Here is an 18,343-nt window from a genome sequence, read left to right on the forward strand (position 1 = left end):
CCCCCCCTCCCTCACCTCTGCGCTCCCCTCCAGCTTAATGAGCGCCCGGGCAGCGGCGGGCAACAGCAGGCAACAGCTGATACATACCTTCCGTCTTCCGTGCGCTCCAGCGTGCGTTCCTCACTCTAGTCTCTGACGCGACTTCCTGTTTTATACAGGTTTTATACAGGAAGTCGCATCAGAGGCTAGAGTCAGGAACGCACGCTGGAGCGGACGGAAGACGGAAGGTATGTATCAGCTGTTGCCTGCTGCTGCCCGCCACTGCCCGGATACTCATTAAGCTGGAGGGGAGCGCAGAGGGGAGAGCCCCAAGGTGAGGGAGGGGGGGGGACTGTCCCCCCTCCCCGCCGACTGTAGGCATGGCTTTCCCCTCATGCTGCGACCCCTCCAGTCCCCCAAAACGTCCCCGAGGGAGGCCCGGGGCGGACCCGGGCCTCCCTGCGGGGGCAGGGGTACCATCCCCTATTGTTACGCCAGTGATACCAAGCCTCTATCCAGCGATACCACAGCCTCCCCGCACAGCTCCGGTCTTCTCTATGGGGAGGAAAGGGAATGCGCATTTCGTCGGTGACGTCATGACGTGTTGTACGATCCTCCCCATAGAGAAGATCGGAGCTGTGAGAGGTGATCACTGGATAGAGGCTTGGTTTGTATGTACAGTGTTGCCGCTAATTATTAATACCCCGGGCAAATTTTGACTTAAAGTTACTTTTATTCAACCAGCAAGTAATTTTTTGATGGGAATTGATAGATTTATACCGGGGGACTCCTGAGGCTACCAAAAAAGCTCTTGAGTGGCATGCCCGTCACAGTGTCGGGAATACCGCTCAGGAGGTTAATTATTCTTTCTTCTATGTAATATGTTGCCTTTTATGTGAAATAAATGGCAGTCTGAAATTTCGCTTTACAATTGTGCACTTTAATCCCTAATCTTCCTGCAAAATTTCAACTATGCAAAATTCAAACTCATCACAATATATTATTATTATTGATTTATAAAGCACCAACATATTCCGTGGTGCTGTACAAAGTAGGGAAACAATAAGGGGTACATAACCCCTTCCCGACCTCCTAACGCCGATAGGCGTCGGGAAGGTGGCAGCCCCAGGACCGTCTAACACCGAAACGTGTCAAGAGTGGTGGGCGGAGGTTATCGGGGATTGCGCACGTCCAACGTGACTTGAGTGACGGAGCGGAGCAACAGTTTGCAAGTTTGCAAGTGAAAATCGCCGCTAGCAGACTGAAAAATAAAATAAACGATTGGGGGTTTTTTTGTACAGCGCTGCAATCTAATGCAGCGCTGTACTGGGGACAGCCCTGTGACTTGGCTGTACCCTGGAGTGGTTCCGATCGCAATCATGAGAGAGGATCGCCCTGATTGGCTGTCAGGGGGAGGGGGGGAAATAAATAAAAAAAATAGCCATTTTTAATTAAAAAAAATTACAAATAAATTAATTTAAAAAACCCTCATTCCTGCAGTAGCGATAAGAGCCTACCAACAGAAAGCTCTTATGGTGGGCAGAAAAGAGGGAAGGGTGATCAATTAGTGCAGAGCACTGAATTGTAAAAAATAGCCTGGTCACAAGGGGGGTGGGGTATGGAGGGGAGCCTGTGGTCTTGAACTGTATAATGATGCAGACAATGGTATACATCAAATATGGACACTGGTACAAAATACAGAACTAGTGATTAGAATGACAAATGTAACATGATGAATTAAATGTATAGCAGAGTGCAAATTATGAAATTAATAATAAATATATATATATACTTTGGATCTCACCTCCTCCATCTTTATAAGGAAACAATCTATGTAATCCCTGGGCAAGTTCTCATCCAGAGTCTCACGATGTTCTTTTATCTTTTCCACCACAAAAGCCTTCAGCTCATCAAAATAATGGAACAATTTCTGATGTGGTCCAGGAATGTAATAGAGCAAATTTGGAAAAGCATTCAGCAACTATCAAGGGGACAACAAAAAGGAAGATGCTTGTTATAAGAATATGAGTATCAAGAAAATGTTTCGTTTTTATCCCTCCCAACATCACCACATGTGTATTCAAAGAAAAAAACATTTCCTTAGTTTTAAAGTACTTATATTTATGTGTACTTAACCACTTGCAGACACGGCGTCTCTGGCCTCTTAAAGAGAACCTGTACTGAGTAAAATTATTTAAAATAAACACATGAGGTGACATCAATTGAACATTACATAGTAGAGTTGGGCCGAACGGTTCGCCTGCGAACGGTTCCATGCGAACTTCCGTGGTTCGCGTTCGCGTCCCGCAGGCGAACCTTTGCGGAAGTTCGGTTCGCCCCATAATGCACCATGAAGGATCAACTTTGACCCTCTACATCACAGTCAGCAGGCACAGTGTAGTCAATTAGGCTACACTAGCCCCTGGAGCCACTCCCCCCTACTAAAAGGCAGGCAGCGGCGACCATTACGGTCACTCGTGTGCCTGCATTAGTGAGAGTAGGGCGAGCTGCTGCACACTCTCTCTCATAGGGAAAGATTAGTTAGGCTTAGCTTGTCCCTGGCTGCATACCTGTTCTGTGAACCCACCACTGCATACCTGTTCTGTGAACCCACCACTGCATACCTGTTCTGTGAACCCACCACTGCATACCTGTTCAGTGAACCCGCCACTGCATACCTGTTCTGTGAACCCACCACTGCATACCTGTTCTGTGAACCCACCACTGCATTCCTGTTCTGTGAACCCACCACTGCATACCTGTTCTGTGAACCCACCACTGCATACCTGTTCTGTGAACCCACCACTGCATACCTGTTCAGTGAACCCGCCACTGCATACCTGTTCTGTGAACCCACCACTGCATACCTGTTCTGTGAACCCACCACTGCATACCTGTTCTGTGAACCCACCACTGCATACCTGTACTGTGAACCCACCACTGCATACCTGTTCTGTGAACCCACCACTGCATACCTGTTCTGTGAACCCACCACTGCATACCTGTACTGTGAACCCACCACTGCATACCTGTACTGTGAACCCACCACTGCATACCTGTTCTGTGAACCCACCACTGCATACCTGTACTGTGAACCCACCACTGCATACCTGTACTGTGAACCCACCACTGCATACCTGTTCTGTGAACCCACCACTGCATACCAGTTCTGTGAACCCACCACTGCATACCTGTACTGTGAACCCACCACTACATACCTGTACTGTGAACCCACCACTGCATACCTGTTCTGTGAACCCACCACTGCATACCTGTACTGTGAACCCACCACTGCATACCTGTTCTGTGAACCCACCACTGCATACCTGTACTGTGAACCCACCACTGCATACCTGTTCTGTGAACCCTCCACTGCATACCTGTTCTGTGAACCCACCACTGCATACCTGTTCTGTGAACCCACCACTGCATACCTGTTCTGTGAACCCACAACTGCATACCTGTTCTGTGAACCCACCACTGCATACCTGTACTGTGAACCCACCACTGCATACCTGTTCTGTGAACCCACCACTGCATACCTGTACTGTGAACCCACCACTGCATACCTGTTCTGTGAACCCACCACTGCATACCTGTTCTGTGAACCCACCACTGCATACCTGTACTGTGAACCCACCACTGCATACCTGTTCTGTGAACCCACCACTGCATACCTGTACTGTGAACCCACCACTGCATACCTGTTCTGTGAACCCACCACTGCATACCTGTTCTGTGAACCCACCACTGCATACCTGTTCTGTGAACCCACCACTGCATACCTGTTCTGTGAACCCTCCACTGCATACCTGTACTGTGAACCCACCACTGCATACCTGTTCTGCGAACCCACCACTGCATACCTGTACTGTGAACCCACCACTGCATACCTGTTCTGTGAACCCACCACTGCATACCTGTTCTGTGAACCCACCACTGCATACCTGTACTGTGAACCCACCACTGCATACTTGTACTGTGAACCCACCACTGCATACCTGTTCAGTGAACCTGCCACTGCATACCTGTACTGTTCAGTGAACCCGCCACTGTATACCTGTTCTGTTCAGTGAACCCACCACTGCATACCTGTTCTGTTCAGTGAACCGGCCACTGTATACCTGTACTGTGAACCCACCACTGCATACCTGTACTGTGAACCCACCACTGCATACCTGTTCTGTGAACCCACCACTGCATACCTGTACTGTGAACCCACCACTGCATACCTGTACTGTGAACCCACCACTGCATACCTGTTCTGTGAACCCACCACTGCATACCTGTTCTGTGAACCCACCACTGCATACCTGTACTGTGAACCCACCACTACATACCTGTACTGTGAACCCACCACTGCATACCTGTTCTGTGAACCCACCACTGCATACCTGTACTGTGAACCCACCACTGCATACCTGTTCTGTGAACCCACCACTGCATACCTGTACTGTGAACCCACCACTGCATACCTGTTCTGTGAACCCTCCACTGCATACCTGTTCTGTGAACCCACCACTGCATACCTGTTCTGTGAACCCACCACTGCATACCTGTTCTGTGAACCCACAACTGCATACCTGTTCTGTGAACCCACCACTGCATACCTGTACTGTGAACCCACCACTGCATACCTGTTCTGTGAACCCACCACTGCATACCTGTACTGTGAACCCACCACTGCATACCTGTTCTGTGAACCCACCACTGCATACCTGTACTGTGAACCCACCACTGCATACCTGTTCTGTGAACCCACCACTGCATACCTGTTCTGTGAACCCACCACTGCATACCTGTTCTGTGAACCCACCACTGCATACCTGTTCTGTGAACCCTCCACTGCATACCTGTACTGTGAACCCACCACTGCATACCTGTTCTGCGAACCCACCACTGCATACCTGTACTGTGAACCCACCACTGCATACCTGTTCTGTGAACCCACCACTGCATACCTGTTCTGTGAACCCACCACTGCATACCTGTACTGTGAACCCACCACTGCATACCTGTACTGTGAACCCACCACTGCATACCTGTTCAGTGAACCTGCCACTGCATACCTGTACTGTTCAGTGAACCCGCCACTGTATACCTGTTCTGTTCAGTGAACCCACCACTGCATACCTGTTCTGTTCAGTGAACCGGCCACTGTATACCTGTACTGTGAACCCACCACTGCATACCTGTACTGTGAACCCACCACTGCATACCTGTTCTGTGAACCCACCACTGCATACCTGTACTGTGAACCCACCACTGCATACCTGTACTGTGAACCCACCACTGCATACCTGTTCTGTGAACCCACCACTGCATACCTGTTCTGTGAACCCACCACTGCATACCTGTACTGTGAACCCACCACTACATACCTGTACTGTGAACCCACCACTGCATACCTGTTCTGTGAACCCACCACTGCATACCTGTACTGTGAACCCACCACTGCATACCTGTTCTGTGAACCCACCACTGCATACCTGTACTGTGAACCCACCACTGCATACCTGTTCTGTGAACCCTCCACTGCATACCTGTTCTGTGAACCCACCACTGCATACCTGTACTGTGAACCCACCACTGCATACCTGTTCTGTGAACCCACAACTGCATACCTGTTCTGTGAACCCACCACTGCATACCTGTACTGTGAACCCACCACTGCATACCTGTTCTGTGAACCCACCACTGCATACCTGTACTGTGAACCCACCACTGCATACCTGTTCTGTGAACCCACCACTGCATACCTGTTCTGTGAACCCACCACTGCATACCTGTACTGTGAACCCACCACTGCATACCTGTTCTGTGAACCCACCACTGCATACCTGTACTGTGAACCCACCACTGCATACCTGTTCTGTGAACCCACCACTGCATACCTGTTCTGTGAACCCACCACTGCATACCTGTTCTGTGAACCCACCACTGCATACCTGTTCTGTGAACCCTCCACTGCATACCTGTACTGTGAACCCACCACTGCATACCTGTTCTGCGAACCCACCACTGCATACCTGTACTGTGAACCCACCACTGCATACCTGTACTGTGAACCCACCACTGCATACCTGTACTGTGAACCCACCACTGCATACCTGTTCAGTGAACCTGCCACTGCATACCTGTACTGTTCAGTGAACCCGCCACTGTATACCTGTTCTGTTCAGTGAACCCACCACTGCATACCTGTTCTGTTCAGTGAACCGGCCACTGTATACCTATTCTGTTCAGTGAACCCGCCACTGCATACCTGTTCTGTTCAGTGAACCCGCCACTGTATACCTGTTCTGTTCAGTGAACCCGCCACTGCATACCTGTTCTGTTCAGTGAACCCGCCACTGCATACCTGTTCTGTTCAGTGAACCCGCCACTGCATACCTGTTCTGTTCAGTGAACCCGCCACTGCATACCTGTTCTGTTCAGTGAACCCGCCACTGCATATCTGTTCTGTTCAGTGAACCCGGCACTGCATACCTGTTCTGTTCAGTGAACCCGCCACTGCATACCTGTTCTGTTCAGTGAACAGTTTGGTGTGTCAGTGTGAAGCAGTACCTTAATTACACTACCTGATTGATGTATACACATGCAAGATGTTTTAAAGCACTTTAGGCCTGTCATTTAGCATTCAATATGATTTCTGCCCTTAAAACGCTGCTTTGCATCAAATCCAGATTTTTCCCGGGGACTTTTGGCATGTATCCCACTCCGCCATGCCCCCCTCCAGGTGTTAGACCCCTTGAAACATCTTTTCCATCACTTTTGTGTCCAGCATAAATTTTTTTTTTCAAAGTTCGCATCCCCATTGAAGCCTATTGCGGTTCACGAACTTTAACGCGAACCGAACCTTCCGCGGAAGTTCGGCCCAACTCTATTACATAGTTATCTTGCCATCAGTTCCTCTCAGAAGCTCACCATTTTCTTCTGACAATGATCCCTTCCAGTTCTGACAACATTTTGTCAGAACTGAAATATATCAGTTGCTGTCAGTTACAGCTGAGAGGAGAGCTGATGTGTCCATGTTTCCCTATGGCTCAAGTGGGCGATGTTACAGTTTAACTGTGTGCTGACCAGGAAGCTGTCATGGTGTAATGTCCATTTTTTAAAATGGAGGACAGAGAATTCCCTTGATCACAGTGGACAAACAGGACGCAGGAGAGGAGAAAGAGCTTGAGGAGTAGACTACATGGGAGGTACGTATGATCTGTGTATGTTGATTTTCACTTTTAATTTTCAGTTCACATTTTCTTTAAGGACCAGAGTTATTGTTTTCTAAAAAACGAGGCGTGATCGCTGTGCTTGACACACAGTGACCACGGGGCCAGGAGCCAATTTGATTGGCTCCTAATGGACACACGGAGCTCTGCTGTCAGCAGAGTGAGCAAGTTGCAGAAGACATGAATGGCAGGTGCATGTGAATGCGGAAGTGGTAATCTACACCTTGGCAGGGATAATTGGACATAAACAAGGCATAGATTTCAATCAACTACAGCTGCCGGGAAGAGGTAAATATATCTTGACATGGACCTCTAAGAACTGAACTCCCATGGACATGACATGGACCTCTAAGAACTGTTTCTCCCAAATTTGAAATCTTGAATTAAATAAAAAAAATGTAATACTGAAATACGGTTTTTAAAAGTCTTTTAACCAAATAACTTTTTCTCCAAAGGTATTTTATTGGTAAGGTTTGGCAATATCTCCTTGGAAAAAAAAACTCAGGAGTAATCAAAAACAAAATCAACCTTTTAGTTTCCATTGTGAAAATATAATACTGTACATTACACAGGAGATTTCTGGAATTAATGTGCAACAATATAATCCTTAACATACAAAAGAAACAGGAACCCGAGAGGAGTTTGTTTACCTGCCCTGCAGTTGAGTTGACTGTTCTTATGCTATTTTTTATCACATCCAGAAGACGGAGAAATCTTTTGTCTTTGTAGTCAAAACGTTCATCAAAGACAATGGAACAGATCACATTGGAAACTGCTGATGTCATAAGGAAATTGAGGTTGAAAGGTGAACCTGAAATCAGAATACAATCTTAGTTTCCAACTTCATCAGGTCATTATTTATTTATATAGTAACAAAATTGTACATATGTCAAAGCAAACCTTAAAAAAAAGACTTAGATACTCACCTATTTAGAGGGAAGGCTCTAGATCCCATAAAGCCTTCTCGATTCTCTCTGTGTCTCCTCATTCTCCAGCTGTCCTCCATTCAAAACCAGCACCTCTGGATAGTCAAGAGGCTTTCCATCTCCTCCTCAACCCCACCATTGCTACGCAGGGACATTCTGACTATATCCAAGAAGAGCTTGTTGGATATGTTCTTGTGGCCTTTCTCCTCTTCATGTATGAGCACAGCTGTACTGCAGCCTCACACGTATGGCTGCCATTATGCTGTAGTCCATAAAGGGGATTCGCGGCCACAAATTACAAGAGGGTCCCTGGCAGCGGTGGTGTGGTCAAGGAGGACATGGGAAGCCTATAGGCCAGGGGTCCCCAACCCCCGGTCTGCGGCCCACTGCCGGTCCGACGGCTGTGTTGTGCCAGTCCTTGGGTCTCTTCTCTTTTTGTCTCTCTTTTTTTCGACCGGGCGGGCTGGGAAGGGGGCTACATAACACTGGGGGCACATAACACTTTTATTGTTTTCTTACAAATAATCAACATTTAAGAGCCACGCAGGGGCCCTTTATCAAGGCACACGTGACGTTGCTCTAGGCAACAATCTGTCTGCCGTTTCAGGGTAAACTTAGAAGGTTAAATGGGGAGTATCTGTTCCTCTTCACACTCACAGATGTGATGTGCATCCAGCAGGAGGCTACAAACAGGCGGCTACTTAGCTTAAAGAGGAATTGTAACCTAGGATTGAACTTCATCCCAATCAGTAGCTGATACTCCCATTCACATGAGAGATCTTTAAAGACAGGTCCTGTTTGACTAACATGCTCAGCTTTTATGAGGTAGTGAATGCTAATATGGATATTGGGAATGCTGTAGATGTGATATACTTAGACTTTGCTAAGGCATTCGACACTGTTCCCCACAAAAGTCTGGTGCAAAAGATGAGGATGCAAGGACTGGGGAAGAGTCTGTGTGCTTGGATAGGGAACTGGCTAATGGACAGAAAACAAAGAGTTGTGGTCAATGGATCATACTCAAAATGGGAGACTGTTAGCAGTGGGGTCCCACAGGGGTCTGTACTGGGTCCAGTGCTCTTCAATTTATTTATTAATGACCTAGTGGATACAGTAGTGAGCAATGTTGCTATTTTTGCAGATGATACAAAATTGTGCAGAATCATCAACTCTGAGGAAGATAGTGTTATATTGCAACAGGATCTGGATAGGATGGCTATATGGGCACATACATGGCAGATGAAATTCAATGTTGACAAATGTAAAGTCATGCATTTTGGTCGTACCAATGGTCTAACACCATACAAAATAAATGGGATACAGTTGGGGACATCAAACTTGGAGAAGGACTTAGGAGTACTCATCGACAACAAGTTAAATAATCGTACTCAATGCCAAGCCGCTGCAGCTAAAGCTAACAAAATTTTGGGATGCATTAAAAGGGAAATAAAAACTCGAGATGCTAGCATAATATTGCCCCTGTTTAACTCTCTAGTAAGGCCACATCTGGAATATGGAATTCAGTTCTGGGCACCACATTACAAAAAAGATATTGCAGTTTTAGAGCAGGTGCAGAGACGAGCAACAAAATTGATACGTGGGATGGAAGGTCTCACTTACCAAGAAAGGTTAGATAAACTGGGTTTATTTAGTCTAGAGAAAAGACGCCTTAGAGGAGATCTAATTAACATGTATAAATACATCAGAGGGCAATATAATAGCTTGGCGGATGAGCTTTTTGTCCCTAGGCCTTCTCAAAGGACTAGAGGACATGATCTGCGCATGGAGGAAAAACGTTTTAGCCATTTATTTAGGAAAGGGTTCTTTACAGTAAGAGTGATTAAGATGTGGAATGCATTGCCACAGGAAGTCGTTATGGCAAACTCTATACCTGCATTTAAAGGGGGCTTAGATGCTTTCCTTGCGTTGAATGACATCCATGGCTACAATTACTAGGTAATGCCAATGATGTTAATCCAGGGATTTTATCTGATTGCCATCTGGAGTCGGGAAGGAATTTTTACCTCGTAAGGGTTTTTTCGCCTTCCTCTGGATCAACAGGGATATGTGAGGGAGCAGGCTGGAGTTGTACTTTGTACTGGTTGAACTCGATGGACGTATGTCTTTTTTCAACCAAAGTAACTATGTAACTATGTAACTATGTACCCTAACTCAGATCATCAGGGGGCTCTGTATGGCTGATAGCGTGGAGAGACCCCTCTCACAGTGTGATGTCAGCATCTAGGTACTGGAATCACACTGTGGGAGCCTTGTTGCATTGTGGGAAATAGCTGTTTCCAAATGCAAAAAAGCAGCATCTCCTTCTACAGACATCACCTGCCAGCAGTAAATGAGTCACCATGTGATAAATTTCAGAATGTAAATCAGGGAGAGAAAAGATTTTACAATGGGCAAACACTGACTAAATCATTTATAAAAAAAACTAGTAAGACCTAAGCTCGTTTAAAAACGAGCTCTAGGTCTGTCATTGTCGCCACATGCCAGAGCGCATGCGTGCGCACCCGCCCGCCACCCGTCACGTGCGCTCACCCAACTACCAGGGCCGGGACAACACAGAGGCTGGAGAGGCTCCGGCCTCTGAGCGGAAGGTCATCAGGTCAGGATGGGGCGCTTTCAAAGGCATTCCAATCTTCAGGCAGTCCAGAAAAAAAAGGGTTTTTTTCACAGTCCTAAGGGAGCGAAGATAAAAAGCTCTTTGCACAGTTGTTCTGAAAGACTGCACTCAATAAGCAGTCATACATAGTTTAGATTAGTGAGATTGGTAGACAGTTCCTTGTTTGTTTTTTTAACTCTTCTTAGCTGACTTCTGTCAGTGATGTCATCCAGCTGCTCCCCCAGGAAGTCGCCCAGTCAAGCTTGGCTGGCTGATGGAGGATGGAATTCTAATGGGAAGAATAAAAGGTAATGTGTGGTGTGTGTGTATGTGAGAGAGAGCAGCCCTGCGCCCTTCCTCAATTCTGAACCTGTGCTCTGGAAGTCAGGGAGACAGGCTGTAAGGCTTTTGTGCTTCTCAGAATCAGAATCAGAATCAGAATCAGAATCACTTTATTTCGCCAAGTACAGCAGAGCTATACTCGGAATTGATTGTGGTACACATGGCATAGACATAGTATAACATGGTATAAAAGGACAGATGCACAACACATACAACAAACAATGATACAGGTGAAGAAATGCAGTAGAGATATGGATATGGCCTACACGTGAAACAGTCCCGAGGCAGTTAGATATGGGTATGGCCTTCACGTGAAGCAGACCGAGGCAACAGTTCGATATGGCCTACACGTGAAACAGTCCCGAGGCAACAGTTTGATATGGATATGGCCTACACGTGAAACAGTCCCGAGGCAACAGTTAGATATGGCCTACACGTGAAACAGTCCCAAGGCAACAGTTAGATATGGATATGTCCTTCGCATGAAGCAGTCCCGGGGCAACAGTTAGTACAATAGTGGATGGGTAGTGATGATGCAGTGGTGATGATAAAGCCACAGACGTGGGCAGTGGGGACCAGGCAGGCAGACGGGCAGGAGCTGGCTGACCGACCCCGCCAGGGCAAGCTAGTGGGCGGGCCTTGACGGGGGAAGATTGGAGTTAAGCAGCCGAACCGCTTGGGGGAAGAAGGAGTTTTCCCGCCTGGCGGTCTTGGATGATAGTGACCTGTAGCGGCGGCCCAGCGGGAGGAGCTCGAAGTAGCGACTGCCTGGGTGGGAGGGGTCTCGGGAGATCCTGGTGGCTCTCTTCATCATCCTGGTGGAGTGGAGGAGATCAAGAGGTGGAAGAGGAGATCCGATGATCCTCTCTGCGTCCGTTATGACTCTCTGCAGTTTGTGCTTGTCCCTGGCCGTTGCGCCCGAGTACCAGACAATGACTGAGGAACAGAGGATGGATTCTATGGTGGCAGTATAGAAGCTTGTGAGCAGTTTCCGGGGCATGCCAAAGCGCTTCAGTTGGCGCAGGAAGAATAACCTCTGCTGCGACTTCTTCTGAACATTGATGGTGTTTTGCCCCCATTTCAGGTCATTCGTGAGAGTCGTGCCGAGGAACCGTACCGATGACACCCTCGAGACTTCAGTTCCCCCAATGAGGACAGGTGGGAGGGGGGGAGGGTTCTTCCTGAAGTCTACGACTAGTTCAACCGTCTTTGCTGTGTTGAGTACAAGGTTGTTGTCTCCGCACCAGTTGCAGATGCTCTCGACCTCACTGCGGTATTCGTGCTCCCCGTTGCTGCCGATTAGGCCAATGATAGTGGTGTCATCTGCAAATTTGATGACCTTCACCGAGTCGGCGGATGAGATGCAATTGTTGGTATAGAGGGAGAACAGTAGTGGAGACAGAACACAGCCTTGTGGAGCCCCCGTATTTGTGGTTCTTACGCTGGAGTAGCAGTTTCCCAGCCTCACCTGTTGCGTTCTGTTCGTCAGGAAGTGCTTGATCCATGCCCGGAGGGTGGGTTCCACCCCGAGCTGCGTCAGATTTATGAGCAGGATATCTGGGCAGATCGTGTTGAACGCTGAGCTAAAGTCCAGGAACAGTAGCCTAGCGTAGGAGGCAGGGTTGTCTAGGTGCTCCATGACGTATGCCAAGCTGGCATTGATAGCGTCCTCTACGGATCTGTTTGCCCTATAAGCAAATTGGAGTGGGTCAAGGTGGGCATCCGTGAACTTTTTCAGGTGGGCAAGGACCAATCTCTCCAGTAGCTTCATGATGTTAGAGGTTAGGGCCACCGGTCGGAAGTTGTTGTGCTCAGTGCTGCCTGGTTTTTTGGGAACTGGTACAATTGTAGACCGTTTAAAACAGGAGGGGACTATGCCATCCGATAGTGACCGCTTGAATACGGAGGAGAGCACCGGGGCTAACTGATCGGCACAGGTTCTCAGGCAGATCGACGACACTCCGTCGGGGCCAGAAGACTTCTTGGGATTCAGCTTGCGGAGGAGCCGGAGTACCTCAGTTTCATGGACGGCGGCAGGAGCCAGGGTGCAGGATTCACCCGCGGAGGGGGTCCCCATGGCCGTGGCTGAACGGTCTGCGCACTGGATGGGTTGTCGCTCAAACCTGCAGTAGAACTCATTGAGCTCCTCGGCCAGTCGAAGACTCGGGGTCACCGGTTGAGGAGCGGGTTTGAAGTTTGTGGCCGCCCTCAGGCCCTTCCAGACCTCCCGTGTGTTGTTAGACTGGAGGCAGAGCCCCAGCTTCTCGGAGTAAGCCCTCTTTGCTGCTCGAAGCTCTCTTTTCAGGGTGTACCTTGCCTCCCTGTACTCCTCGAGTGAGCCAGACCTGTGCGCTTCCTCCTTGCGTTTCCGAAGCCGGCGGAGCCTGTCATTGAACCAGGGCTTGTTGTTGGGGAAAACCCTGAAAGTCTTTGATGGGATGCACGCTTCCTCGCAGAAGCTGATGTAGGAGGTGACGTTTTCGGCCCATTCATCAAGGGAGGATGCCTCAAGGATCGACCAGTCGGTGGTGTCAAAGCAAGCTTGTAGCTCCATTTTTGCCTCGGCTGTCCACTTTTTGATGGTTTTGGTGATGGGCTTTGAGGTCTCCAGGAGCCTCCTGTAAGTGGGAATCAGGTGGATTGTGTTGTGGTCGGAGTTTCCCAGGGGGGCACCCTGGGAGGCCTTGTAAGCGTTCTTGTGGACCGTGTAGCAGTGGTCCAGGGTGTTACAGTTTCTGGTAGGGCAGGTTATGTGCTGCTTGTAACGGGGCATCTCATGTCGCAGGTTCGCCTTGTTAAAGTCGCCCAGGATGATGAACAGGGCCTCCGGGTGGGCAGTTTCCCATCTCGAGATACAGTCCCTGAGGGTTTGCAAGGCAGTCCTGGGGCATGCGTCGGGAGGGATGTAGACTCCGACGAGGACAAGGGAAGAGAACTCCCTGGGGGAGTATTTAGGCCTGCAGTTTATGGCTAGAAACTCGACATCAGGGGTGCAGGTTTTGTTTAGAGTGGTGATGTTGGAGCACCAGGAGGTGTTGATGTAAAAACAGATGCCTCCCCCTCTCGTTTTCCCAGAGAGGGCTACGTCACGGTCTGCTCTGAGGAGGTTGTAGCCCGGTACGTGTAGGGAGTTATCGGGGGTGCTGTCACTCAGCCAGGTCTCAGTAAAACAGAGAACAGGGGTGTTTCTGCCGATCTGGGGTTTGCTGCCTAGTAGGAGGAGCAGCTCGTCCAGTTTGTTGGGGAGTGAGCAGACGTTGGCTAATAGGATGGCAGGGACTGGAGTGCGCAGGCCTTTTCTTTTGAGTCGGGCCTGGGCCCCCGCCCTCCTCCCTCTGTGGCAGCGGCGTTTGTTCAGTGCTCGCTTGGAGATGAGGAATTTGGCGTGGGAGGTGACAGCATCCCACAGTGCGGAGCACCATGCAGGCTTGGGGCTGACCAGGGGTTCCCATATGAGGAGGACCTCTCTAGATATGGTGGCAATATTCTCCCCACCCCCCTTCACTCCTAGTACTAATAAGGACCTGGACTTACAGAAATGACACTGCAGTGTCCTAATGTTACCATGCTAGAGTAAAGGCAGCCATACATCTAGAGATGATGGGCAGATTTCACCAAGAGACAAATCTCTCTCTAAAGGTGGCCACACTCAATACAATAAAATGATCCGATTTTACAGCAATTCGATAAAAACGATCAGATCGACTTCCGGTTCCGGCGCCTGGATGGAAGGAGGCTTTCAAAGGCATTCCAATCTTCAGGCAGTCCAGAAAAAAAAGGGTTTTTTTCACAGTCCTAAGGGAGCGAAGATAAAAAGCTCTTTGCACAGTTGTTCTGAAAGACTGCACTCAATAAGCAGTCATACATAGTTTAGATTAGTGAGATTGGTAGACAGTTCCTTGTTTGTTTTTTTAACTCTTCTTAGCTGACTTCTGTCAGTGATGTCATCCAGCTGCTCCCCCAGGAAGTCGCCCAGTCAAGCTTGGCTGGCTGATGGAGGATGGAATTCTAATGGGAAGAATAAAAGGTAATGTGTGGTGTGTGTGTATGTGAGAGAGAGCAGCCCTGCGCCCTTCCTCAATTCTGAACCTGTGCTCTGGAAGTCAGGGAGACAGGCTGTAAGGCTTTTGTGCTTCTCCCCACCCCCCTTCACTCCTAGTACTAATAAGGACCTGGACTTACAGAAATGACACTGCAGTGTCCTAATGTTACCATGCTAGAGTAAAGGCAGCCATACATCTAGAGATGATGGGCAGATTTCACCAAGAGACAAATCTCTCTCTAAAGGTGGCCACACTCAATACAATAAAATGATCCGATTTTACAGCAATTCGATAAAAACGATCAGATCGACTTCCGGTTCCGGCGCCTGGATGGAAGGAGGCTTTCAAAGGCATTCCAATCTTCAGGCAGTCCAGAAAAAAAAGGGTTTTTTTCACAGTCCTAAGGGAGCGAAGATAAAAAGCTCTTTGCACAGTTGTTCTGAAAGACTGCACTCAATAAGCAGTCATACATAGTTTAGATTAGTGAGATTGGTAGACAGTTCCTTGTTTGTTTTTTTAACTCTTCTTAGCTGACTTATGTCAGTGATGTCATCCAGCTGCTCCCCCAGGAAGTCGCCCAGTCAAGCTTGGCTGGCTGATGGAGGATGGAATTCTAATGGGAAGAATAAAAGGTAATGTGTGGTGTGTGTGTATGTGAGAGAGAGCAGCCCTGCGCCCTTCCTCAATTCTGAACCTGTGCTCTGGAAGTCAGGGAGACAGGCTGTAAGGCTTTTGTGCTTCTCCCCACCCCCCTTCACTCCTAGTACTAATAAGGACCTGGACTTACAGAAATGACACTGCAGTGTCCTAATGTTACCATGCTAGAGTAAAGGCAGCCATACATCTAGAGATGATGGGCAGATTTCACCAAGAGACAAATCTCTCTCTAAAGGTGGCCACACTCAATACAATAAAATGATCCGATTTTACAGCAATTCGATAAAAACGATCAGATCGACTTCCGGTTCCGGCGCCTGGATGGAAGGAGGCTGAGAGCGGAGCTCCGCTAACCGCGACCCCTTCCAACGATCCACAAGCCAGCTAAAGCGCCCCCAGCACTCCTGTGGCGATCGCAGAGGATACCGGACCCGGCACACACATCAACCCCGCTCCATGGACCGCTATTTAACGCGGTCTACCTACAAACAGAAGCCGGGCACAGAGGAGGAAGCCGCTCCCAAGATGGCCGCCGACCCCTCTCACTCACCTCCTACGCAGCACGAATCTCCCGTGCGAGTGACACAGCACCCCGCATCTTGGGACTCTGGAGATGACACACAAACAGACGCACCAGGTGAGAGGGAGAATGGAGGCATAGACTATCAGAGGTTAGCGGCAGCGGTAGTCGAAAAACTGGCCCCAGAGTTGCAGTCCTCAATACAGGCCACCATAGACCAGTCCTTAAAAGCTGTACATGGCACATTACAAGCGCATGGCCAGCGACTAGTTCATGCTGAGTTTCGCATACAAACAATAGAAGATGAACGGGCTAGGGAGGTGAAGGAGAACAAAAAACTACAAGATGAACACAAACAAATGCAAGATAAACTGCAGGACTTAGAAAATCGCTCACGCCGCAATAATCTCAGGGTGGTGGGACTCCCAGAATCCATGACAGCACAAGCCCTCCGTGACTTTTGCGCATCTACCCTGCCCAAGATGCTGGGATTCAAACGGGGATGCAAGGTGGAACGCGCGCATAGAGTGGGTCCCCCCCGAGCCGCAACTGACAAGCGTCCTCCCCGCCTAGTACTAGCTAGATACTTGGACTTCGCAGAAAAAAATGAACTATTACGGGCCTACAGAGATCTAGACCATCCCCTGGAGCACCAAGGAACCCAGATCCGCATTTTTAATGATTACTCAGTGGAAGTTTCCAAAAAGCGCCAAGCGTTCAACCCAGCATGTGCTCTCTGCATCCAGAAAAAGTGGAAATTCGCACTCCAGTACCCAGCGGTGCTGAGGGTCACTGACGACTCTGAAAACACCCATGTTTTTTATACGGTTAAGGAGGCTTTAGCTTTCCTCCGCAAGGACAATTCTGATCCAACCTGATCAGACTAAAGTTCATCTCTTGCAAGTCGAAATGTGGCAGGGGGCGCTGCCTTTAATGTTACACCACTCTCAACACAGAGCTAGTTTCTCAGGTTTACTACTGTTAATTGTTATGAATGGCTATTCACTTTTTCAGCTAAGGATCAATGACTGGAAGGTGGTCCGGTTCTGGAGACGTAGAGAAGAGGAAAACTTCCAGGGAAGAAGTGGAGTCCAGTAACTATGTTTTTGTTCTTGTTTTATTCTGTTTTTGTTTGGTATCTCCTTCTGCTGCAATAGTCTTAAACTCAGCAATTTTTAAACAGGGCGGTGAAGCCCCATTCTCAAATCCGTATGCAGTATGGGGAATAAGTTTGGGGGGGAGGGCTTGGGGAGGGATCTGTCATCTCTGGGAATTTAAATTAAATAAGAGGTATAAGTTAAGTATAATACTGTGTAACTTGGTCCAGGGCCATCCAGATAAATGACTCTACGAATTACTTCGTGGAATGTCAAGGGACTGAGATCCCCTGGGAAACGATCAATAGTGTTACGCCACTTGAAAAAAATTAAAACGGATATAGCTTTCATACAGGAAAGCCACCTATCATCCGAGCAGTTTAAATTCATGCTCAAATCATGGGTGGGACAAGTTTTTGGGTCAGCATCTGGGGGTCGTAAATCAGGGGTCTTGATACTACTCAACAGATCAATTCAGGGTGAAGTTATTGATCACAAGGCAGATAAAGAAGGGAGGTGGCTATGGATCAAGTTACGCTTAGCGGGAGAAGAGCTGGTTCTCTTTAATGTTTATGCACCAAATGAAATAGATAGACCCTTTTTCATTGAACTGTTGTCTGAGATTCTTTTGCTGGGTAACGCTAGGATCATTCAGGGAGGTGACTTTAACGCTATTAATAATTTATTTGAAGATAGGTCAAAGAGAACGCCAGCTAGCAACCTGACGATAACCAAATCACATTTATTCAACGACTACATATCATCCACATCACTGTGTGACAGCTGGAGAACATTACATCCAGATGGAGAGGAATTCACATTCACTCGTCGCCCCATAATACTTGGTCCCGCTTAGACTATCTGCTGGTATCACCTTCAATTATGTCCCAAATACAAACTTCAGAGATACTAGATCTTGTAATATCAGATCACGCC

At 48.3% G+C, this 18,343-nt stretch overlaps 1 protein-coding gene across 1 annotated transcript in view; it reads right to left on the minus strand.

Annotated features, from left to right (window-relative positions):
* LOC137529000 (cytochrome P450 2C18-like) overlaps positions 1-18,343 on the minus strand; it is a 58,922-nt gene that overhangs the window by 9,676 nt on the left and 30,903 nt on the right. Inside the window, exons 5-6 of the mRNA XM_068250857.1 lie at positions 7,859-8,019; positions 1,784-1,960 (exon numbers count right to left, since the gene is read on the minus strand). Of these exons, the coding sequence (XP_068106958.1) occupies positions 1,784-1,960; positions 7,859-8,019 (338 nt within the window). The remainder of the gene's footprint in view (positions 1-1,783; positions 1,961-7,858; positions 8,020-18,343) is intronic.

The sequence above is a fragment of the Hyperolius riggenbachi genome, chromosome 8 (genome assembly GCF_040937935.1).
Source record: "Hyperolius riggenbachi isolate aHypRig1 chromosome 8, aHypRig1.pri, whole genome shotgun sequence".
Classification (NCBI taxonomy): Eukaryota; Metazoa; Chordata; class Amphibia; order Anura; family Hyperoliidae; genus Hyperolius; species Hyperolius riggenbachi.